General features: G+C 38.3%; 1 protein-coding gene across 2 annotated transcripts in view; it reads left to right on the forward strand.

Moving 5' to 3' along the window:
- The window catches only part of LOC134670014 (calmodulin-like), a 331,833-nt gene that overhangs the window by 154,507 nt on the left and 150,601 nt on the right, over window positions 1-26,725 (forward strand). Inside the window, exon 2 of one of the 2 annotated variants that reach the window (XM_063527682.1) lies at window positions 19,305-19,671. The exons of the other annotated variant lie outside the window; for it this stretch is intronic. Within the exon in view, the coding sequence (XP_063383752.1) occupies window positions 19,582-19,671 (90 nt within the window). The 5' untranslated portion in view covers window positions 19,305-19,581. The remainder of the gene's footprint in view (window positions 1-19,304; window positions 19,672-26,725) is intronic. 2 annotated transcript variants of the gene reach the window in all.

Below are 26,725 nucleotides of genomic sequence, written 5' to 3' on the forward strand. Positions count from 1 at the left end.
TTTTCAAAATTCTAAATTAAAAACAACATTCGTGTTTCTAAAATTTTAAACCCTTTGGCCTTACTTTAGAACCTTAAATTATTATTTTTACTACCTGTTAGTCAATATGGCACTTACCTTAACATCTAATCTAAATAACTTAGGCGAGACTCTCTTTTTAACACTTTTATTTGTTTATAACTTGTATTTTTATAGTTCTTTACTTCGTTACTAATCATATTTTTCTTTCATCAGCCTTCTACTCGGCTCCTTCTTCTCCCCTCTCCCTTCTCCAAGCTCGTTCATCCTCCATTAATCTTCATTTTTCATGCATTCCATTACGTGTGTGTGTGCTCATCCTGTAAATATTTCTCCATTTCTTAGGGTGGCTTATCCGCCAGGTGCCCCTTTTCTTTCTTTCTTTTTATTTTCTTCATCCAGAGCGGTAGGCCAACTCTGACAAAAAAATAAGCCTTATGGTCAAATACTTCACTAATTCTACTGTGGTAGGTCTACCCCTACCACAAACTTAAGTAGGCTCTCTAAACCTACTCTCTAATCGGCTCTAAACCGACTAGGGTACTTGTACATATTAACAGAGCGGCTGGCCAACTCTCTAAACAAGCCTTAGGTCATTTCATCTCATCACCCCTTTTCTAGTGGAGCGGCTGACTACTCCCTTCTATAAAAAAGCCTAGGTCATAGCGAGGACTTCTTAGGAGTGTGCGTCATAGAATGTGAACCACATCCCCTTCCTTTGACAGAGATTTTTGAATGTGTGATTATGATAGGTGATGTATGAGTGCAGAGAAGTTCCTCGGTCTTTTCATCTTCTTCTTCCATTCTATCACTCATTCTCTCACCTCACTTCTCATACTCACTACGAGCTTGCTTTTCCTTCCCTCTCAACTCTTCTTCTGACTAACTGACTTACTTTACTTACATACTTTACCTACTTTCCCCCAACCTCTAATTTACTCTCTCTCTAAACAAAAAAAAAACTTTGCCTCATTAAGACTACGTCAAAGTTTTTTTTTTCCGAGGTTTTTGGGGTAATGTAGCATTTACCTTGGAATGACCTCCTTCCTCTGTTTATTGTATCCTAATTCCTTCATTTAGCTTTCCAAGTCCGATCGTTCTGACTTGCTTATTATGGCTCCGATCACATTATGATACTTCTTGAATTGTATCTGAAATTTACAAACTCTAATAAGACTCTTAAAGTCCTTTCAACCCTCAGGATGCATGGGAAGACTGGGACTTCTGCCTGGCTTACTTTGGGCTATTATTTTTATAACTTTCCATATGCAATACGGCCCTAAGCCACTTAAATACATACCTTTAGGGTTTTCCAACTATTTTATTTAAATCTAGAGGATTTTTGTTAATATTATCGCTGTATTTTTCGGGATTCTTTCATTGTTTACATTTTGTAAGATGATTGACGTAGCCCGTCAATCGGCCTTCAATTGTTCAGATTTCACCACTAAAAAGACTAGTATGTATACTTTCGGCAAAGGTTATTCAAAATTTTGGTAAAATCATAACTGGTACTCGACTATTTTTAAATTTCAAATCTTGTAAATCTGATTCTTTAGATGTTCTAAAGAATCAGGTATAAAAGCGGAACAACCGTCATTCGGTTCAGTTCTTCGTCAGCTCTCATCCGAGCATTTTCGAAATTAAGGGTCCGTGCGGGGCCAAGTGAGGCCCCGCACCTTCAAGAAACCCTCCTCTTCCTGGCGTAACTTACTATATAAATACTTTCACTATAAATTACAAACGCAAATCTACTACAAGCCTCTGATTTGGTGACCCTCGCTGAACGCCTGTGCGCGCCCTCCTTCACGCCGCGCGCCTGTGCGCGCCCTCCTTGACGCCGCGCGCCCGTTCGCGCCCTCTTCGACGCCGCGCGCCTGTGCGTGCCTGTGCGCGCCCTCCTCGACGCCGCGCGCCTGTGCGCGCCCTCCTCGACGCCGCGCGCCTGTGCGCGCCCTCCTTGACGCCGCGCGCCTGTTCGCGCCCTCTTCGACGCCGCGCGCCTGTGCGCGCCCTCCTCGACGCCGCGCGCCTGTGCGCGCCCTCCTTGACGCCGCGCGCCTGATCGCGCCCTCCTTGACGTCGCGCGCCTGTGCGTGGGAACGCGTTTCCCAGGCGCTACACCCCGGAGCACCGTGCTACCACGCTACTACAACTTCCCGGTGTTGTTGGACAATTTAAGTTCCCAGCCGTGCCATATTGACCCACCACTTATACCTGGAAAAATAAACGTTACCTACCCCTGAGTCTTTACTTTTCTTTTCTTCACCCTTCATCCTTCCAGCTGCTCAGTTGCGTGCTCTACCAATTCATTGGCAGAGCACGTAACGCGACAGTTTTGGCCGTGCCATCATACCTTGACGCCGCGCGCCTGTTCGCGCCCTCTTCGACGCCGCGCGCCTGTTCGCGCCCTCTTCGACGCCGCGCGCCTGTGCGCGCCCTCCTCGACGCCGCGCGCCTGTGCGCGCCCTCCTTGACGCCGCGCGCCTGATCGCGCCCTCCTTGACGCCGCGCGCCTGTGCGTGGGAACGCGTTTCCCAGGCGCTGCACCCCGGAGCACCGTGCTACCACGCTACTACAACTTCCCGGTGTTGTTGGACAATTTAAGTTCCCAGCCGTGCCATATTGACCCACCACTTATACCTGGAAAAATAAACGTTACCTACCCCTGAGTCTTTACTTTTCATTTCTTCACCCTTCATCCTTCCAGCTGCTCAGTTGCGTGCTCTACCAATTCATTGGCAGAGCACGTAACGCGACAGTTTTGGCGCCCAACCATGCTAAGTGCTAAGTAGCTTAGTCAAGTGCTCTCCCGTTGCACAACATCTACTAGAGCCACTATAGAATTTTTAAAATAATGCATTACTTTGCACCTTAATTAACCTGCTGGTGCGCGCCAAATAAGTAAAACAAAATGTGAAATCGAAATTTTAAAGCTATTAATTTGACTCTAAACAACATCTATACTTTTATCGTTGCTCGCAGTGTACTCTGCGCTCGCCAGGATTCCATTGGGGTGTTATTGCGGCGGTCACAAATCCTCGGCCAATCGAATGTGTGGAATATTATTTTCAAATTTCGAATCCATTCTGTTACGGCGGTTGTTATTGGCCGTTTTGTTGTTGTATTGAACTGGCGAAATTAATTGTAACCGCCGGTCACAGACAAAACATCCTCCAGACTGAGCATAGTCACGCTACCCCCTCTGCCACGCATACGGTAATTTTACTCCATGTTCGAGTCGAAAGTGTCTTTGTATGACGTCCGTGTCTTTGAACGGACCAATCACGGCACTGGACTTCGCTCACCTCGTCCCGCGCACCCCCGCATTTTTGGCATCATCGGTTGCATGAAATAATAATTGCTCTAAACTCGGTCTAGAGGATTCCTAGTCTATGCCGCCGGTCAATCGAACGTGTTCGCGAATATTATTTTCAAATTTGGAATCCATTTTCTTGTGACGCGTTGTCATTGGCCGTTTTATTGTTGGTCCGCTATGTGCTGACGAAATTGATTTTGAACAGGTATAGCGTTATTCATAAAAGTGTTAATGGCCTTCATTATCTATGAATCATTTGCCTTTATCTGTCATTTTGACTTATGTATTTGTAAGAAAGGGATAAAATCACTTATCTAAATCAGGTCTGTAAAGTTATATGAACAAGGTAAATGTTTATGTACTCGTGCAATTCCTGGGGTCGTCATAATATTCGCATAGCCTTTTAAGAAGGAACCTAGACCTAGGTATTCTATGTGTTAGTATAAATACAGTGTATGCCTTTTTTGAACTTGAGACTACGGTGGTCTCTCGAGAAAACCTCAATTTTCGTTCATCAAAAATACAAAATACATTTCAGATAACTATGATCTATGATGATAATTTAGATACATACATTTCTAAATACAATTTCATTTGGATTAAAACAAAACAAAATTGTATAAATTACCGGCATGGTAAAAGTTCCCATTCCCCCAGGTTACCTTGATTGACGTATGCCTAAAAACGGCCAGGAAAATGTTGGGGTAATATTTCAACGTCTGACAACCCAGCTGGGACTTGGCTAGGCCGAGAGCTGGCTGGCGTTTTATTAGGTTGTTTGTTACGAACAAAACAAACAAACAAAAAATTATTCGCAGAGAACGGGTAAAGATTAGATGTGTTAGTATAAAAATAAAATATGTTTCACCTTTTTCAACTGTTTTAAACAATATGAAAATATTATAGAGGATATTAATTAGCATTACGTACATAAATTAATCCGACAAATGGTAACTTAACATCAGTAAAAAAGAGTCAGTAATATATAAACAGTTAGATTCGATTTAGAAGACACAGTTAAAACATTTGTACAAAACAAGCTAATCGCCGTTTCAGTTTATAAACATGAAAGGCTTAATACAAAAATAATTACAAATTGTTTACCACGTGAGTAAATGTCTTAATTTCGCTTCAGTGTATTTATTTAGTGTAAATTTTGTTCGCATATAAAAATTTACGGTAGTAATGTCACAGTTACAAAGTAATGATATTCGCCTGTGTAGCGGAAAATATGACTATACTCGTAAAACTAAATTTACTACCTTGTTGCCAAGTCACTCCATCTTACAGTAAAGTTATGACTGTTTGGGAATCTTTGACCTGTCCAAAGTTTGGGTGTCTTTGATACTGTGATAAAGACTGGTACCTATTCGGAATGAAGTTTGAGGGCATAGAGATTTCAAATCAGGGATTTGAACTCAGGACTATTGGCTTTAAAGGCATTATATCCATAAATAAAATTATTTTATGTTACAAATGATTATCAACATTTGTCGATAAGCGATTAGGTGCGACTTGCACCATCCCACTAGCCTGGGATTAACCGGTTAAACCGTTAACCCAGTGTCAAATTGTCCTAGTAACCATGGCAACTCCAGATTTAACCATGTAAACCCCAGGTTAGTGAATGGTGCACGTGGCCCTAGATTATATTATATAGGCCTATCTTGAATATTCTGGGGTGTTCTGTTAAATCCAAATCTAAATCAAAAGTGAAACTAAATAGATATTGTAATTCGCCTAAATGAAACACTTACAATAGTCTTTAAGGCTTCCGGTTCTAAAAATAGGGCGGCCATTTCAGTAATTGGTGCGGGCATTCACTCAGCCCGAACGAAAGACGGGCGGACATGCCACTTACTGGCTCTTCAGATAAAAAGATGGCTCTTTGTGTGGAACTCTTCATTGAAAGTAACCCATTTTCAATGGCTTTGCCTGATTATATCAGTTAAGACCACTTGTACCACCCCACTAACCCTGGGTTAACCGGTTAAACCTGGAATTACCATGGTTACCCGTACAATTTACACTGGGTTAATGGTTTAACCGGTTAACCTCGGGGTAGTGGGATGGTCCAAGTGGCGATTAGTCATTTAATTATATTCTGATTAAACAGCGCATGCAGTTAAGTACCTAATACATTCTTGCAATCGCATCAATATAAACCTACCCAGATAGCAAACTTGAAAAAACCATCTCATTTCCAGTTTTTCGTGAAAAGGAGCAGAAATTTCAAACCCCATATTCTTGCGGGGATGTTCTACACAGTTCTAAACTTATTTCGTACCGTGTTATCTGGCTTGATACACTGACGGTAACTCTATCCATCAATGCAGTTAATAAATGATTACAATTGCACCAACTTAGTAATTCACCTCACAGATAGTACTTACATACTCGATCTTAATCTCATTTCCAGTATTTTCGGGAAATGGAGCAGGCATTTCGAACCCCATATTCTTGCGATGTTCTAGACAGTTCTAAACTTATTTCGTACCGTGTTATCTGGTTTGATACACTGACGGTAACTCTATCCATCAATGCAGTTAATAAATGGTTGCAATTGCACCAACTTAGTAATCCACCTCACAGATAGTACATACTCGATCTTAATCTCATTTCCAGTATTTTCGGGAAATGGAGCAGGCATTTCGAACCCCATATTCTTGCGATGTTCTATACAGTTCTAAACTTATTTCGTACCGTGTATCTGGTTTGATACACTGACGGTAACTCTATCCATCAATGCAGTTAATAAATGATTACAATTGCACCAACTTAGTAATTCACCTCACAGATAGTACTTACATACTCGATCTTAATCTCATTTCCAGTATTTTCGGGAAATGGAGCAGACATTTCAAACCCCATATTCTTGCGATGTTCTAAACAGTTCTAAACTTATTTCGTACCGTGTATCTGGTTTGATACACTGACGGTAACTCTATCCATCAATGCAGTTAATAAATGGTTGCACTGGCATCACGCCAGCTCCGCAGATAGCACCTAGACACGCTGGCGACGCCGCTGCGGTGATCTGCGTTGCGAAAGGAATCTATTAAGGAAATGTTTGAAATAAATCCCACTAACCCGGGGTTAACTGGTTAAACCTAGTATCAAATTGTACTAGTTACCATGGTATAGTTACACCATTAAAAGTCTGCAGCGATTTTGATAGCCCACGCAATGAAAGTGTTATTTTAAACGTCAAACTTCTATGAAATTATGACGTATAAATGACACTTGGACTGCGTGGGCTATCAAATCCGCTGCAGACTTTTAATGGTGTAACTATAACTCCAGGTTTAACCGGTTGACCCCGGGTTAGTAGGATGGTGCAAGTGGCCCTTAGTCCCTTATCAATAAGTTTCTGTTCAGATTCTTTTGAACACCTCTAGCTTATCAACCTCTGCCTGTATAAAATAATTATAAAGCCACTAACATTTAGAACACACTCTCACTTCTCATCATTCCGTAAACAGGCAATAAATTACATTGTCTTAAAAATACGAGGAAGTAAACGATTGGCTTTTCAAAGGGTCTACCACGAACCACGTTCAACGTGTTGCCTCCCTGTCACACTTACGAACGAATTTACAAGTGCGACAGACAGCCAACACGTCGAACGTGCTTCGCGGTAGGCCCCCAGAAGCGATCAACTTGATAAATACTGAAGCTTCGCCTTCTTCAAGGCACATTTCAGGGCGCATATTCAACGTGTTCGAAGAAAACCAGCGTATCATGACCTCCAAGTTCCTAGAAAATATACGTGATCGGGTATTATTTATATACTGGCTTTCTCGACTCGGCAACGCTTGGAAAATAACTGCATTCACAACTCAGTACGCGTATGTTCACTTTATTCCTTTTGAGTTGAAGTACGCTCCTTGCATAATAAGATAATTTTGTCACTTTAGAAATATTTTTTGGCTTGAATTTTGACGGTTACGTAGCAATAATACTAGCTTGCGTGACATTGAGAGGTTTCATTTCATGATTCATAGGTATTTGATACCTGCCATGGTATAATAATAATATACTCCGCCTGGTACTCTCTTCCCGTCTTTTCGTGGTCACGTGACTGACGCAAGTTTACGTCATCATGCGACAGCGCTATATGATAATATGCGATAGCGCTATTATATATAGCGGCCATGTTATTGTGACGTAGGCTTGTGTCACTCTGGGAAGAGAAGACCATGTTTTATTAGACTGTGATACCAGCCTTTAGTAGCAACGATTTTGATAGCCCAGCAGTGCAAGTGTTATTTTGTATTTATACGTCACAATCTAATTTAAGTTTGTCTCTAGATCGTGTCAAAATAAATGTTATTTTAGTAGGTTTCATACAATTGTGCATTTTATACATTTAAAACCCATGAATTACAAATTAAGCGTAAATTTCCCCATATTACTTTATTTTAATCATGTGATCAGCATTAAGATGAGAATTCTGATTACAATTCAATATGAAATATCAAACCCTCTTCTTCAATTACCCACTGGTATGGATTTTATACGTTTCTCCTGGATGTTAGGGTTCCGTACCCAAAGGGTAAAACGGGACCCTATTACTAAGACTCTGCTGTCCGTCCGTCTGTCACCAGGCTGTATCTCACGGACCGTGATAGGTAGACAGTTGAAATTTTCACAGATGATGTATTTCTCTTGCCGCTATAACAACAAATATTAAAAACAGAATAAAATAAAGATTTAAGTTGGGCTCCTATACAACAAACGTGATTTTTGACCGAAGTTAAGACCAACGACGGGCGGGGTCAGTACTTGGATGGGTGACTGTTTCCTTTTGGCCTTTATTTGCATTATGGTACGGAACCCTTCGTGCGCGAGTCCGACTCGCACTTGCCCGGTTTTCCTGGTTCTTTTTGTTATACTCGGGAATATTATGCAGGACTCATATAGAAGCTAATGTAATAAAGTAAGGATGTGAATCCTCTCGTTCTGGTGTTTTTGTTTTCGATTTGTTTCCGTGCCATTTACATGAATTGATCACTTTCACGGATAATAAAGTAGTACCTACAATATTATGTAGCACTAGTAGGTAAAATATCGCATTGATATTGTTTTTTAAAAACTGTGTACGATATTTGTTGATATAAAAGTACTGAAAAGTGAGTTGACGAAAAACTCTCTTCTTCTTCTTCCTCGCGTTATCCCGGCATTTTGCCACGGCTCATGAGAGCCTGGGGTCCGCTTGACAACTAATCCCATGATTTGACGTAGGTACTGGTTTTTACGAAAGCGCCTGCCATCTGACATTCCAACTCAGAGGGTAAACTAGGCCTTATTGGGATTAGTCCGGTTTCCTAACGATGTTTTCCTTCACCGAAAAGCGACTGGTAGATATCAAATGATATTTCGTACAATGTTCCGAAAAACTCATTGGTACGAGCCGGGGTTTGAACCCTCGACCTCCAGATTGCAAGTTGCACGCTCTCACCGCTAGGCCACCAGCGCTACCAAAAAAAAGTACTCCAAAAGTACTGAAAACTGAGTTGATAAAAAAATAATATGCCTAATGTAGGTACTTACACCTATTGTCTTACTTTTGCTCTCGACATTTTTTAAATTAAATTGTATAGTTTCTACAAGGATGGGTCACATTTGTTATTATGATTTAGAAATTGAAATATCAATAACACTCGATATTTAATTAGTCACTACGTCACTAGCTCTGGTGCGTTTTTTATAAAGAAACACTTCAAGATAGTATTATCTTTTTCTAATGCTAAAAAAACGAGATATAGTAGGAGGTATCTAGTAGGTATCTGAAATATTTGTCAAAAAAAAACTTGATTGTCACTGCACCACTTTAATGGTTCCTCTACACGATTGGCCAACGCCGGCCATTCCAAGGGACGCTGCCATGCGGTAGAATGAGATAGCAATATCACTTGCTCCCTCTAACGCATAAATCGCCGTGTGCCTGCTATACGGCCACAATTCAAAATTTTTGATTTTCTGGATTATTGCAGATTCGTATTCAAAATTGTTCAATTTACGACCTTATTTCGAGAGCCATAGCAAAAAAGGTCTTTAAGAGCCTTTTTCTCACAAGTGGCCTTATGCATTTGACCATCAATTGTCAGACAATTCCCTGCAATACAGCCACTTTTGAGTTGTGGCTATATAGCACACGTTTTAAATGAAGCTTTTGAGTTGCGTCCTAGAAAATAATAATTAGCTGAGTTACACATATTATTATTATCGCGTACAGTGATCTTGTTCCTATCAAAGTTGATATAAGTTCAAAAACTAAAACCCGACTACTGCAAATCGCGCTCTAAAAAGTATGAAACAAGATAGAATTCTTATCTGAAGTTATCAAACAGGAAATATTATAAATGTTATAATTTTTTTAATAAAAAAATACAACGTAATAAAATGTATTACATTTTTGATATATTTACAGAGATATTCAAAGGATCGCCGTGCATGGTCGTATGCCACGATTATAAACTTTAAGGTAAAGTGGCATACGACCACAGCTATCCTCTGAATCTCTGTAAAAATATAAATAATGTAGTAAATTATACATATTACGTTGTATTTTTTTATTAAAAAAATTATAACATTTATAATATTTCCTGTTTGATAACTTCAGATAAGAATTCTATCTTGTTTCATACTTTTAGAGCGCGATTTGCAGTAGTCGGGTTTTAGTTTTTGAACTTATTTTTTATTTAATTAATTTTGGGGTCATGACTTCGTTACTAACTATTCGAAGTCACTTTATATTACTTTTTCGAGGGCATCCCCAGTACAGAAATACACGCAGAGCGCCACATATATCGGGCTGCGCTATCCTTTGGCATGGAGGCGCTTTCGGCGCCCAGCTTTGGAACGTGTACAGTGCGCCTCCTACGTCGGGCTACGCCCGACTCTATTACTATGAGGGCGCCGAAGGCGCCCGGCTTTGGAACGCGTAGAGCGTGTCTTGTACGTCGGGCTACGCCTGACTCTTTTAGTATAAGGGCGCCAAAGGCGCCCGGCTTTGGAACGCGTAGAGCGAGCTTCGTACGTCGGGCTACGCCCGACTCTTTTAGTATGAGAGCGCCTTCGGCGCCCGGCTTTGGAACGCGTACAGCGAGCTTCGTACGTCGGGCTACGCCCGACTCTTTTAGTATAAGAGCGCCCAAGGCGCCCGGTTTGAACGCATACAGTGCGCCTCGTACGACGACGGGCTACGCCCGACGCGTTGAGTATGAGGGTGCCGAAGGCGCCCGGCTTTGGAACACGTACAGCGTGCCCGTACGTCTTTTGTACGGCTGTTTCATGCATTTGCCCGGATTTGGTAAGCGTCCAGCGTGTCACGTATGTCGACACTTTTAGTATGAGAAAGTCGAAGTCGCCTGGCTTTGGACTGCTTGCAGCGCGCCACGTACGTCAGGCTACGCCCGACTCCTCTAGTATGAGGGCGCCGAAGGCGCCCGGCTTTGGAACGCGTACAGCGAGCTTCCTACGTCTCTTGTACGGCTGTTTCATACATTTTGGCTGATCTGGACTTCTATACCTATTCACGTTATAAAATATTGCAGGTCATTAAAAAAACACTATGTTTATAGCGGTCAAACAAATTTATTTTGCAAATACCTTCTTGTATCGCCGTAGTCGGGTAATACGCGGATAGAATCCAGAGCGCTTGTAGATTCGTAGTTCGAATTACCTGCCCGATAAATTAATGTTTCATCGGGTGCATGCAAGCAAAGCCGGGTGCAAAAGCTAACAATATTTATATATTTGAAATATGCTAACTGAGCTCTTTCAAATGATATACATCAGGTAATCATTACTTATTTTTATTTTTTGCGTTCGTGACTTTATGACCTCTAGAGGACGCCTTGTTCATTTTTTTGTGACTTCATATAGCCTATAACCAGCGGACGATTAAGATAATTCGAATGACATATCGTTTGTCAAATTATAATGTGTACTTTAGAAGTTATGAGGGAACAAATGAACAAATGAACATACATACATACATACATACATACATACCCACATACATACCGGTCAAAATCATAACCCTCCTTTTGCGTTGCCGTAGTCGGGTAAAAATAAAGGGATTTTAACTATTTTGGTGTTTTTATTTATATTTGCATGGTAAACCTTTGTCCAATAATTTTGTGTTTAAATTTGGCCGCATCTCAAAATCTTTAAAAAACGTTTCTGCAATACGGCCACAACTCTAAATACCTGTCTTTCGGGCCTTGTGTCTTAAAAAATATACATTTCTTTTAAAAAGTGGCGTGGTCATAAGGAGGGTTATATCATTCCGAGTAAAAAAAGCTAAATTTTAAATTCATAGACCTAAAACTAAAGGAGTAAGATCCTATTAAACACCCTGAACTATACTCTCAAAACTTTGAGACGCGATTTCTCGAAAAAACGGTTTTTTGAGATGTGGCAGTGTAGCAGGCACACGGCGAAATGCGTCCCTTGGAGTGGCCGGCGTTGGCCCATCGTGTAGAGGAGCCATAACATAAAAACTAGAACATTATAATTTGCAATACGTGGACAGGTTTATCGATTGTCTGTTGATTTCTATTTACTGTGCTAAATTGGACGTTATGGGTAACATCATAAGGATGTTTTGACCGTATTAGTGCATTAACCGTAGATTATCTTACATAGATACCGCATTAAAAGTATTTGAGACGAGTCATGGGTACCACCAGGCGTGGCTCACTCCGCGATTTCGTCGCTTTGCTACAGGTAGCTAAAAGTACATCCGTTCGACCCTAATTTTGGGGTTTGCCATAAGCCGCGCGTGGCGCTGTCGCCACCTGATCGTAACAGACGGGTTTTGTTAGAGAGTGAGTCTTCTGTACCTAGTACTATTATTTATTCTGTGGTACCACACACAGGCTACATAAAGAGTACGCTGCGAACAGCGGTCTTCACATTGAATGTGTATTCAATGGTTATTCAATGTGATGACCGATCGGTGTATCGCTATAATATAGGGTCAAATGGAACAGTAGCTCGAAAAATAATAGCCGGGTACAGTGGCTCACTCAACCTAATTCTAACATGAGAGAGGCAATTTGCTTCCCTGCTTATGAGCAGACAGAAACATGCAGCAATCGAACAAATTCAAATAGACAAGTTATTCTAATACCGTGTTTCCTACAGTGACAGGTATTTATGCGACTGAGTCACTGTTTGCGTTGAGCCACTGTTCCCGCCTTGACCACACATTATACACATAGCGCTGTCACGTTCATACACAGGAGCGACATGCGAATTCGTATCAGTGTCGTCATAACCGCAATACAAGAATAACCCCTTTATGGAACTGAAACATTGATTATCTTAAGTTAGGAATTGCGATCGTCATATCCTTAATATGCGCCTTAGGGGCGTTTATTTCTAAGCAACGTGGTATCGTTTGCAGATGTTTCTGCATACAAATTCTTATTCGATATTTAAAGCACCCACATTCCAGATTGCATTATCTATCTAAACGAATTGAAATCTCTGTCCTAAACAAGTAGGTACATAAAACAGTCAGCTATCTAATATGCTCAATCTAATGAGTTGAAATCTGTGTCCAAACGAGTGCATACAACAGTCAGTATCGATTAGGGGTTAAGCGCTAGCGTGAACTGTTTGTATTGCTAATATCGATTCTACATAATATTTAATTAGCTTCTGTATGCCAGTTGGTAATTACAAAAAACCGGACAAGTGCAAGTCGGACTCGCCCACCGAGGGTTCCGTACTTTTTAGTATTTGTTGTTATAACGGCAACAGAAATACATCATCTGTGAAAATTTCAACCGTCTAGCTATCACGGTTCGTGAGATACAGCCAGACGGACGGACGGACGGACAGCGGAGTCTTAGTAATAGGGTCCCGTTTTACTCTTTGGGTACGGAACCCTAACTAGTACGCTACCTACTTGCATTGGGAACCTTATGCCCTCTTGCACCATCCCACTAACTCGGGGTTAAGCGGTTAAATTGTGAACCCACTGTCAAATTGTACTGGTAACCATAGTAACTCCGGGTTTAACCGGTTAACCCCGGGTTAGTGGAATGGTGCAAGTGGCCGTTAGGGTTATAAGTTGCAAATATCTAGACTTAATGAAATCACTAGACTTAAAAAAACCACTCTTAATTTTCGTATAGGGGTTTCTGAAAGTAGGTTATCATCGGAACCGGGTAAAAAACACGTTATGATATCTATTAGATATCTTTTAGACATCACCAAGATACGATAACGATATGTTTAAGATCTAACCTGTCAAATTTGACATTTGCGCGATTCTGGAGAAACTCTTGAACGATTTCCACAGGACTTTGACTTTGAGATCCAATTCACATCTAATAGATATCTTACTCTATCTAACGTAAAAGTGACATTGGTTGCCCGAATTGTGCTGCAAAAGAGAACTAGTTGATATCTAAACTATAACGTATCTAGAATGGATCTAGTACGTGTCGTTTCTTGTGAATATCTTGAAGTTCGAATACGCCAATTTGTCTGTCCCTTGCGGAAGTGTGCATATAAGTACCTACACGTAGGAGGGAAATTCCATATGTCTTAGCATGGGAATGAGCCAGCCCTAGAGGTCACTCGTTGTTTCAAGTATTTTTGATCTGTTGGACTATCATGTCGGTCACATATATAGGTATATAATCCGACAGCAAATAAATAAGCACTTCGGAAATAAGAAAATTAGTCCTTCATTTTACCAACGCCAGGCGTGGCTCACTCCGCGATTTCGTCGCGTTGCCACAGGTACATGCGGCCCACACCAATTTGGGTGTCTAGCAGTAGTAGTTGCCACGCACCGATACGGAATGGACACCTGCTCGCGCTTGCGCCACGCTGCACGCTGCGGTCATATCTGACGTAATATTTACGGTTTGTTAAAGAGTGAATTTAAGCTACTATTATTTAAGGATGACTCATGTTAGACCGGGCCGTGTCCGGGCCGTGTCCGGCACGGAGCTACCGGCGCATTGTTTTCTATGGAAAGCATCACGTGATCGCCTGTCATGTCATAGAATAGTAAGCTCCGGAAGCTCCGGCCCGAACATGGCCCGGTCTAATGTGAGTCATCCTTAAGGTGACAGTCCATTTCCAACGACAGCTGCATTACTGTTCATTTTACTATGGAAATTGACAATAACAGCGACGCGTTCAGTACTAGTAGTGCAGCTGCGGTTAGAAATGGAATGTTACCATTAAAGGATTCTGTCCCAACGCAAATATAACCAAATATGTGATATTGTAAATTTGATATTTCATAGAAAAGTTAACAGCTCCTTTACCCCCACCACTTCACTACTGAGCCTTTAAGCCTCCTTGCGTTTACGTCGCGACTTCAATATATTTGTTTAACAAACCTTATATTTTTTCTTACAACTATTTATTTCGTTATTCAGTTATGTAACTTATCTCGTAGTGGGCAAGGTCGAGATTTGATTGGTGATGTATGCTGAGGGCGCAGATCATTTCTTATTAGACAAAGCATATGACTTGATAGTCTTGATACTGGCGCCTAGGGACGGTGTTGGTCAAGACTCGAGTTTTTTAAGTGCTGTCTTCAAAATATCAGATGTAATTTGAAAATAAATACCTAATTAAATGAATAATAACGTGTAATAATCGTGAAAGTTAACGTCGGAAGAAGAAGAGAAAGAAATAGACAAATACAGCGGCGGCAACAAAAATTCCGCAGTTGCAGTTGACATCGTAATGCATCGTATCGTTATCGTATTCAGTTATGTTTCTGAGGTTAGCTACTTCTTTGAAGTCTCGCCGTCATGTAGGTACCTATCTATTATCTTAGTTTGACTACCATTTCGTATGTTTTCTCAGTTAGTTAAAGGTTAGCTGGAAGAGATCCCTGACAGGATAAGTTCGCCTTTCTACACATTTACTGTATTCTCTCTATTTTATGTACTTGTTTTGTGCAATAAAGTGCTTACTACTATTACTACCACATCCGAATGTCCGGTTTTAAAAATTTCTATCAATGGCTATGGTTAATATTCAAACATTTTAATAAAAAATCTTCCGTGAGACACAGACATATTAAATATATTAAGAACGGGTCACTCACAGACTCGTGGTACGAAATGAAACATGTCGAGCGTTTTTCGACTTAAAATACGTGAGTGACCCATTTCATTTCATTTCAAAAATATTTTTCAAAATGTCAATATCCAGGGAGGAAAGGACTTCGTTTTTATAAAGAAGCGGTCCTTTTAAATCAGTGTTCTAGAGGAGGTGGTCTGTGACAGAGTTAAGGGCCCTCAGGGGCTCGTCGACTTTGTGACACGCTCTAGGGCTTGAGTAAATGTAGGGCTCCCACTGTCTGAGGGGCCCTTGAGAATTTGAATTAAATAATTTGTGTAAGGATTTAAGTTTGATGATGGATGAGGGATTTTTTAAACTAAATGAAACCCTTGGGCCCCTTTTGTATCATGGGAATCAACATAATTACATTTAAATACAAAATAAAATGGATTTACTTTACAAGAATTATTTGAAGACGAATTATTTATTTATTTAACCTTTAAAAAATCAGTACACTACAGAGAGAGAAATGTCACTATCAAAATACTACCTATTATCATAATAATTAAATTATTAATAAGATATTACACAATAACCTTGACCTATCTTGACATTTTTCTGTTTGTCCCAATAGTTGACTGGTGAAAAATGCCATGAGTCACTGAGTTTGCCTTTTGTACTTACCTTTTAAATGAGCAATAATGTTAAAAACTGTTAAATTTCTTTTACAAGATACCTCTTTTAAAGTAGGTATGCATGTTTTCTTATTTGTAGGTACATAATGTAAATATCTGGAAGACCGAGCTGTGGTCGAACAACAAATAAAAACTCAAAAATGCGCGTTTTCCTAGAGATAAGACCTAGTTAGATCGATATATCGCTCCCGAAAACCGCCATATAGCAAATTTCATCGAAATAGTTAGAAGAGCCGTTTCAGAGATCGCCGAAACATACAGGGTCATTTTTGGACCATTAGCTGATTAGGTAGGTCATACTGAACAACTTTTTCTATGGGACCAACCCCGAAATCCAAATAAAATTTGGCCTTCCCATAGAAAACGTCGACTTCCACTCGGCCAAAATGTATGAAACGACCAAAAATTTTTTTGTGATTTCGGAGTTGGTCCCATAGAAAAAGTTGTTCAGTATGGTCTACCTAATCACCTCGCACAATATGGCTAATGGTCCAAAAATAACCCTGTATACTGTATAGAAATAAATATACAAGAATTGCTTAAATATGTGTTTCTGGCCTTCCAACTTAGTGGATAATGTATTAACTCCCAATAAAAACGAATCAATTAATAAACAGGCCCAATATGAAGGCTAGCCGCACTTAGCCCTCAGCCTCGACTTACCATTTTGACCTTACTCTGTTTCATTTTCCATCAAAATGGTAATACACTTCGTTTTCCATGACGAGCCAAAGATAAAGTACTCTAGATACGTTATCTCGTACCTCGAACATAATGCGACCTTTACCCAAACCCCTAATCTAGGGTTCAAGGGTGGAAAAGGCTTTTGAGGTTGCGTTATGGGGTGTCTGTTATTCGTATTCGTACCGTAGTATTACGCAACTAGTGACCCGCTTCGCATGAGTAAACCTTGACAAATTATACACCTAAGCGTTCCTCATGAATCATTCTATTGATAGGTAAAAATCGCATAAAATTCCGTTCAGTAGTTTTTGAGTTTATCGCGAACATACAAACAGACAGACGTGGCGGAGGACTTTGTTTACTAAGATGTATAAGTAGTACCTATAAATTGTACCCCTAGAGCCTATTTTTGAATTGATTTGATTAGTTATTAATTACTTATTTTAATGCTTACATCAGAATATTCGGAAAATATTCCAAAACAAAAATCAATGCTTACAACAACAATCTCATAGCGACAGTGATAAAAATCTCATTTGCATTTTTTAAGACAGCAAAACGAGCAATCACGATTACAAACTCCACCAGTAATTAGAAAGTAGAAAGGCTTTTGCCAATTTTCTCCTTCCGTTTCTTGTTTTCATAAGACATTTACAACTTATAAGAGTTTACTGTCCATGTGGCCAATTCTGTTACAAGAATTTGATATGTTTTTTCTAGTTTTGATACGACCTTCAGACTAATTCGAACATATTCATATTGACATCAATATTATTATCATGCCGCGATCAGAAAGGGATTAGAAATAACAGATTTCCATACACTTACGTCAAAATCAATATGGATTGACAGCTATCTCAATCCCTTTCTAATCGCGATTCAGTAATATGTCAGTGTGTTATTATATGTCTGTGCGTCTTGCTCGCGCAAATACATGTACGTAGACCTGATAAAACTGAACGACAAAGCTATCAAGTGGATTAATTCTCTGAAGTTAGATTTACGTTTTCTCTGTATCTGTAAATTTAATGTAATGCCATATTATTAAATAAATACATGTACGAATAAATACGAGCGAAATGCACGGGCGAATGATAACAAACTGTCATTATTCAGATATCAATTAGACTTTCATCTCATGCGACGAATTTTTACATACAATATGCCCGATTTGAACTTTAAAATACGTCAATTAATGGACCCCAAACGATATGGATTAGATATGCCAGTTTGCCAGTGTTAAAAGTGAATGACGTTTTTGCTTGACGAAACGTCACATTTGACACTGACACATCTAATCCATATCGTTTCTAGTCTAGATTTATTATTTGACGTATCTTAAAGTTCAAATCGGGCCGAATGGCATGCACGGCGTTCGTGCGTCCGCTCCGTGCGCTGCCGTGTCACGCGCATCTCATGTAACTTTGAAAGTTGAGTTTCGAGATAATTACGTTTAAAGTTTTAAAGATTCAAATGCTGTTATCGTTGACGGTTCATCGTAATTTTTTTATTTTTTCTAATCTACATGTAGGAAATATGGTCACAGAATAGGCCCTTTAATTTTTTTTTCGCATAATTGAATAGATTTCATTTTATTCGAATTAAATGGTTCCGCATGATCAACTCTTCCATACTATAGTGGTCACACGAAGTCATGTAAGTCAAGTTACATGACATACGCGTGATCAAACGTGACACGTATTACTTGACCAATATTGTTGTCGTATAAACCAAGCGCTCGGCCAGTCATGCCTAACTCCGGCAACTTAAGACACGATGGTGATATTTTGGTTGTGTTAGTCGTGCAACTCAAGTTAACTGAGTTGTGCCTGACGCCATCGGCAAAAAAATGAAGTTACATGAGTTAGTCATATGCTTTTCTCAGTAAATAATGAAGATTTTCGAAATGTTATTTTAGAAGATATATCTTTAATGGTTTTTAAGACGATTTAGAGTGGTTATCCGTAACTCATGTAACTCGAGTTAACGGAGTTGGGCGTGATACGGCAGCGCCAGTTAGCTAGCGCCCAAAACCATATCAAATTGTCAAAACAGAATCAGTCTCCGTTTCTATAAGTCGGGCTTTTTGTAATTTTCTTAATGTTGATGATATCGCCACAAAGAGCATCTTTTTGTTATTTGTCTGGCGTCGCTGCGCTTCCATTTGCTATTGGTACCTTTTTTATTTCTAGATATTTATTTGTTTTAAGTGAAATACGAATTAAATTTCCAAGTAGACTGCAGCCATGTTGCTATTAACTAATTAAGAGGTTGTCTGCTTTCTAAGAGATATTTTTATTTTAATAACTTATCAATTAAATTAATGAATTATAGATAAATCCGCTCACAATCTCTCTGCTTAGCCTTAAGGTTGACTGATAGAGAATGCCTTATGGCATTAAGTCCGCCTTCTTTACTGTAAAGTTTTTGTTTGTGCATTAAATTTATTATTTTAAAATAAATACAGAGAAAACATTGAAACTTACAGAAAATTACTAACAACTAAAGAAACTACTAATTACTTTCTTCCACAGTGTTAGTGATTAAAATAATTCGTTCAATTATAACAAGGTGAAGTGATAACATTTGTTAATTAAATTCAATTATATTGTTACCTGTATTCAACGAAGAAGGCAATAATTGTTAAGTTTTTATTAGTGTTAAAACATTGTTAAGTTAAATAGTGAAACCTAGAAGCAATTATTAGTCAAATAAAAAGTCTGTGATCAAAGTGCGGGCTATTATAAAGTTCGAAAAGTCCAAAGACTTTCAAGTGTGGAACGCGAGAAACGGGCGTTTCTGAAATTCAAAATGGCGTTCGCTGCAGCTCGGATGATACTGAAGGATAAACGGAGGAAGGCGTCCAAGGAAGACTTCAGAGACCCCAGGAATAGAAGCAAGGTATTTGTGAAAATTTGTTAGTTTTTTGCGAGTTCCAATTGTTTTTAAAAGTTTGGGAGGTCGTACCGCTCACGCATCGGCCTCCACAGTCACCAAAATACGTTGTATAATCAGCAATGCATAAAGGCCGAGCCACACCGGCTTGCGTGTGCGTGACGTGCGCGTGTGCGTGCGCTAAAATGTTGGAGCTACACACGCACACGTAACGCAAGCGGTGTGCCGTCTCTCATAAGGATCTGTTTAGTTACTACAACGCCGCACGCGCACGTGCACGTCACGCACACGCAGCCGGTGTGCACAGGCCTTAAACCGTCTGCAATAGACGGAAAGGCCTGTGATGAAATGTTTTTAGACACTGTTTTAATGAATTGACTGCAGATTTGGTTTTTCTGGGGGCTTAGCTAAGTGACAATAGCTGATAGAAAACGCCAATCGAAGGTGAAATAATGTATGAATATTATCACGTGACTTTTTGTAGCATCTGTCATTCCGATACATTTTTTTTCTTTTCGATCGGCGTTTGTTCATGCACGATTGTCATTTTGGCTAAGGCCCCTGATTATGTCTAGATAACTAGAAACGACATCATAATCGACCTAAGAGCTCTTTCTCACTGACGTCCAGTTTTTTGCAGGTACGACTTTCTGCAGGATCCAGTTTTCTGTAGTAGGTATGCGTGCGGGATACTGCAAACAGAATGATCGTGTGAACCTTACTATAGTAGCACGTATACTACTAAAACGAGATCCTGCAGAAAACCGTACCAAAAACGTACGACGTCCATTTTTACGTACGTGGCGAGAGAGCAGAACAGTGGGTAAGAGCTCTAAGTCTGTCCATGAAAGTGGTGAAGGACAAATATAAATAATTTTATTTACTTTTCACAATGAAAAGCTAAAAACTTTTAGAAATTAATCAAGCCAAGCTATAAGTAGAAATTGGTGATCTCTACGCAAAGTCACGCATTTCCTATCTATTCCTGGATGAAGCCACTAAGCGAGTTATCAAACTGTAATATTTTATATGACACTTTGATCCCCGCTATACTCCATAACTCTGACGAAGTGCTCTAAAAGACTTAAAATAGGTGGTGCGAAAATCAAATCGTAATATAAAGTTGGTCAAGCAGTTCTTGTCAGTAGAAAAAGGCGGCAAATTTGAAAAATGTAGCCGCGAAGGGATATCGGCTCAGAAAATTTGAATACCGCGCCTTTTTCTACTGACAAGATTTGCTTGACAATCTATACTTGTCGCAGCACTAAGTCCCGATGCATAAAGTAGAGCAAGTGCGAAAGAAATAGCAAAGGGAAAAAACGAGATAGCATGATTCCGATGATTTACGACCTTACTTGCTACTTAGCTAACTTTCCTGGTTTGCTGCAAGTATAAACTATGGAACTGAGAACTCAGTAATATCACGCCATCTATATCAACGACGGGGAATTATACTTTGCACAGACAGTGAGCCTGTTTTATTTATTTTTGGCATTTTATTTTATATTGTAAACTACTCTTTTTAGATTTGGATTTTTTCATACAATTTCTGTTCAAAATCACGACCTCTTTCCGAAGGAGTCTTCCGACCTTAATAGAAAAAAAGTTTCCCAGGATTGTTATTTCCATTTCACTTCCATTCATTTTAAATTCCATAAACTTTGTATGACGGTAACGGAGAAAGATCTAAAATATATGGAAATTTGGGACACTTTTTACTTCTATTAGGATCGAAAGACCTTGCGAATCTGAGTAGGTATAAGTAACATAAAAATTCTCAATTCTATACTCTGTATCTTTGGTAAAGAAGTAAACAAATAATTTGCACATTTTCGGGTAGTTATAACATTTATTGGTAAACCAACCAAATACAAAATCGCCTGGACCTGTCACTGAACGACCTGACTTTAACCTACCTACATTATTTGATCATGTAACGTTTTCATCTACCCTCAACTGGCTTAAGGAGCGATTTGAGGGTAGATTTTGTTTACTTTTATTTAAATACCTAAAGATACAGACTATAGTAAAAATAAAAAGGGTAGTCCACAACTTTTAATTAATTCGCCCAATAACAACAATGAATAGTCAGACCGTAAAAAGTCTGCAGCGATTTTGATAGCCCACGCAGTGCAAGTGTCATTTTAAACGTCAAACTTCTATGAAATTATGACGTTTACATAACATTTAGTGCGTGGGCTATCAAATCCGCTGCAGACTTTGTTTGGTGCGACTATAACATTTGAATTTACACAGACAACCAGTCTATTTAATTTACTCTCTAATTGCTGCATAAATATTGAAGCTGGGGAGTAATTAACAGCAGCACGTTAATTATTATGAATATTTCAAATGAAATGAGATCCGAAGATATATTTTGAAATTAGCGCTGATGTCTAGCCTTTGTCATTTAAATTGCATAATATTTCAACGTGGTTATTGTGCGGATTTGCTTAATGAACAACCTTAAATACTGAATTACTTATTTGACATTTAAATTATACTAAAGTGCAATGAAACGGGTCTATTTTAAGGGTGTTTTTATATATTTATATAAAGTGACCTGCTTTTATTGCTCTAAAGTGTATGTTTTCTTAATTAAACGTAAAAACATTAACTTAGATTTTATAAATGTGTAACCTTTGTCAGTTATATTTGATACCAATAGGTGTAGGTATACATTTACCAAATAACGTGCACATATGCGTACCTAACAGAACCGTATACCTGTAGCAAAATTAGGATTCATAACGAAATATATACTTGGTCAAGCAAACCTTGTCAGTAGAAAAAGGCGCGAAATTCAAATTTTCTATGAGACGCTATCCCTTCGCGCCTACATTTTTCAAATTTGCCGCCTTTTTCTACTGACAAGGTCTGCTTGACCAAGTATATATCACATAAAAAATATTAAATTTAAATTCATTCGAAGTTACCCCAATGCATCTTACAAAGTTTATCGTATATGGTGTTTCATAAATTATAGGTAGGTACATAAGTATAGGTAATTTAAGAAGTACCTATTTTACAAACTTTAATGTTAATCAACCGTAAGATACCTACCTAATAATATAGGTAAGTACCTACCTACTAGGTGCGTAATAAAGAGATTTGTAAATGTGTGTTTTGTCTATCTAATAATACATTTTCGATTTATATGTATACCATGCAGATATGTCTGCCTAAATTCGACCTTTTTGCGCCACATTTCAACTATGTGTGAATTAAATAACACTTTGATACTAATCCGATTCAACTGTGTATGAATTTAATTACATTTAGATATCAATCCAACGCGTGGGCCAAATGTAAGTAATTAAAGGTTGGAACGCTATGAAAATTTGTGCGTGTTCATAAGTTGGGCTCGTTCGGAAATCGCTCATTATGCCGCGGACGGATGAAACGGCTTTCGGTCACACTATGACGTTATAAAAAACACCACCAGTATGGCGAAGGTCTTTTAAGAATATGCGATTTTGTAAATATAATAAATTTTGTAATACCTAACTAAAAATGTTCCCATGCTGGACGTTGTCCCAATAGTTGACACCTTAATTCTATTACTTGGGATAAGTTAAACAACGAGGTTTTGAAAATCGCGAGTATCTATCAAACATCATACTTTGAAAACACTTTTGCAGTAGCAATGCTATCAAATCATCTTGCTGGGGTAGGTACCTACTATTGCAACCGTAGGAAGTGCTTTTAGTTTAGTAGATTTTAACCTCGTGCCGCCCACCATACAAAATTATAGCCAAGGAAGTTAGAATCTTGTTGTATGTATGTTCTTTATTTGCTTCATAAGATACAAGTATCATGCAAAATTGTATACAATAAAATAAAATAAACTTAGCCTAAATCATGCATAACATTCAAAATGAAATTCAAAATAACATAAATTGACAAATGGCTGATAAATGTCCTAAGTAACCTAAACATGTCATATTTAAAAATTTAAAAACTATATAATTATATTTTATTAAATGTCAAGAGCAGTAATTAGTCATATAATTTAGCAAAATATTCATCGAGACTGTAAAATGGTCTTGTAGCCAGATAACTTTTAAGCTTATTTGAGAATACTCGCAGGTCTTCAGATTCTTTAATTTCATCTGGTAGATGGTTAAATACTTTAATTGCTGTGTAGTTGATGCTTTATTGGAACTGAACAAAATTCGACCGTGGTAGTGTTAAATAGTGATTTCGTCTTAACGAGTAACTTTGAGTTTGGGTCACCAATTTGTATGAGCTTTTATTTTTGTAAATATATCTGGCAACTTGGTAAATGTACATTCCAATGACGGTATTAATACCATGCTTAGTGAATAGAGGTCTATGTGTAGTAGGAAAACATTTTTCTATAATTCTAATGCATTTTTTTTGTATTAGTAGTATTTTGTTTACACTGGTACTCGGCTGCCCTAAGCAGAAAACAAGTATCTCGGAAATTTTCAAAAACGGGTTTTTTGGATTTTCGGAATCTACAATTTCAGGCGCAACTTTCACCAAAAAAATAACTGTAAAATAATGCGTAGTTTTTAAAATATTCATGTTTTTAAAATCCAAGTATATTTTTTTGACCCTGTATTCTACGCTGAATTCAAGTATATGCCCCATTTCTACGCTAAATTCAAGTAACTAAACAGAGATACTTGTAATTCATATAGATGACTGAGATACTTGAGTTTAGCGTAGATGTTCGTAATTGCGAATCAGTTTATTACAATGGTAATACAAGTATCTCCCAACACAATCTGCAATTTAGGTTAGAAATTAGTTACATAGTTATACAGAAGGTACCTTGTTTAAACGTATACATAGAGAACAAATTTGTTTAGCAATATTCGTGTCAAAGGCTAACACGTGAGAGAGTCTGTGAGATTTAAGTATAAAGAAAAAGTGTTATTAAAACAATTAAAATTATCTGTATTGTTTACAGTAACGAAAACAGAACACTAGAATGCAAAGAAAGAGGAAATCATAATCATGCCGAAAAATAGAAACAAACAATAACTGACTTGATTCAATTGACCAAAAGGGAAATATTTAATCCAGAAATTTATTTTTTATAAAGACATATATTTATTATGTGGTAAAGTGAATCATCTAAGATCAATCTCGAGGAGTCTATTAGTAGAGTTAGACCGAGAAAAGTCTGCAGAGATGTTGAGAGCACACTCAGTGCCAGTGTTATTTATATCATAATTTCATAGAAGTTTGACGTTTAAAATAACACCTGCACTGTGTGTGCTGTCAAAATCTCTGCAGTTTTTGGTTTAAATCTAGCCACTAAAGAGAACCACCAATTACTTGCCATATTAATAGGTAACATAGCCAAGAATCGACATTGCTTTATAAGAAATAGGGAAAACTGACTTGAAGGATTTAATTAGATTTTTACTTTGTTACATAAGTAAAGTTAAATAGTAAATAAAGTAACTATGTACCTAAGTATTTATCTATGCAAGTATGTATGTATATCGTCGGCATCGTCGCCTAGTACTCATAGTACAGTCAAGGAATTTAAATTCCGACCCATTTCGTACTTTGTCACAGTGACAATCAATATGAAAGCCGCTAGAGACCTCATACGGTTGTCACTGTGACAAAGTACGAAATGGGTCGGAATTTAAATTCCTTGACTGTACAAACTTTGCTTAATTTCCCCAAATTATTATTCCCTAGGTCAACGGACAGGGCAGTCACAAAAATCAAGATTGTTCCCAAATATTGATTTTTATGGACTGACCAGTTCTCACCATGCCATGCACCAGCCTCATTCCTATCAAAGACATCTGTCGAATAGGACTATAAAAAATGCAAGTGCAAGTCGAACTCGCCCACCTTACAAATTTAAATTATTTCTTTATTTGTAGGTACTTTAGAGTTTTCAGGTTTTTCCTTCTACTTATAGTGTAAGACAATATTACTTGCCACATTTCATAGTTCTAGGTCAACGGGACTTCCTTAAGCTACCTACTACCTACCAGTTTTAATTTTGATTCCCTTGAGACTGAAGACGACTTGAGACGAATACTTACGTATTTTGACATAAACTACCGTATCTTTTTTTACGTTAGAAGTTTAGAAGTTTAAAACCACCCATCCACGAAGACAGAGGGTTTGTTGAAGGAATGGGACATTGTATCACAAAATAATCACTGGCAATAAATAAAATCGATGAAATAGGTACCAATAACCATGTGTCAGAAGGTCTGAGGATGCCAACATCAATTACTAATAAAAAAAAAGTATATTTTCCAAGAGAAAATGAGTCTTAAATATATATAAAAAAAATATAATCTTTTCAAGCGTTTTATTATGTAACAGAAATTTTGAAGTCGACAAACCAGAAAGAAACAAAAATGAGTTATCGGTAGCTTATGTCATTAGCTTTCATTTGATACCATTTCCTTCAGAATTGCATGACAATTTGAAAAGTTATTGAGCGGAGAGCCAAATATGTTTAGTATTTAAGAAGCTAAAGTGCTTGCTATTTCAAAGCTAAACACGAGATACTTGAATTTGTGTAGAATGGTTCTGAGATTTTCCGGCAGTAAACTACACAGAAAACATTTTATGCCTGTACAAAGTTTTATATACAAGAATATAAAAAAATTAAGTCTGTATAAGCTTAATTTTATCGCCCTTAACATAATGGTATAAAAAGATGTTATATTTTAGACCAAATACCTAACAAAACAGACAAATTACGTTTTTTTGCTCTCCTCAAAAATTTGTCAAAACTGAGTTACTTGTTTTCTGCTTAGGGCAGCCGTACTATTTCCCCACACTTCAATAGCATATTTGATTAGGCTTTCTACATAGGAAAAATATATAATTTTAAGTGTATTTACATCAACGACTTTTGCCATAGTTTTTAATGAGTAACAGGCTTTTGCAAGTTTTTTGGAGATGTAGTCTATGTGATTATGCCACTTCAGGTATGTATCTAACTCGATGCCCAGGAAACGAATGGAATCTGTTTTATTTATGGGTAAATCCAGGATAACATCATCAGAGTTCACGGCTCGTCTGAAAATCATATAAAAACTTTTTT

This window comes from Cydia fagiglandana, chromosome 13, assembly GCF_963556715.1.
Source record: "Cydia fagiglandana chromosome 13, ilCydFagi1.1, whole genome shotgun sequence".
NCBI classification, from domain to species: Eukaryota; Metazoa; Arthropoda; class Insecta; order Lepidoptera; family Tortricidae; genus Cydia; species Cydia fagiglandana.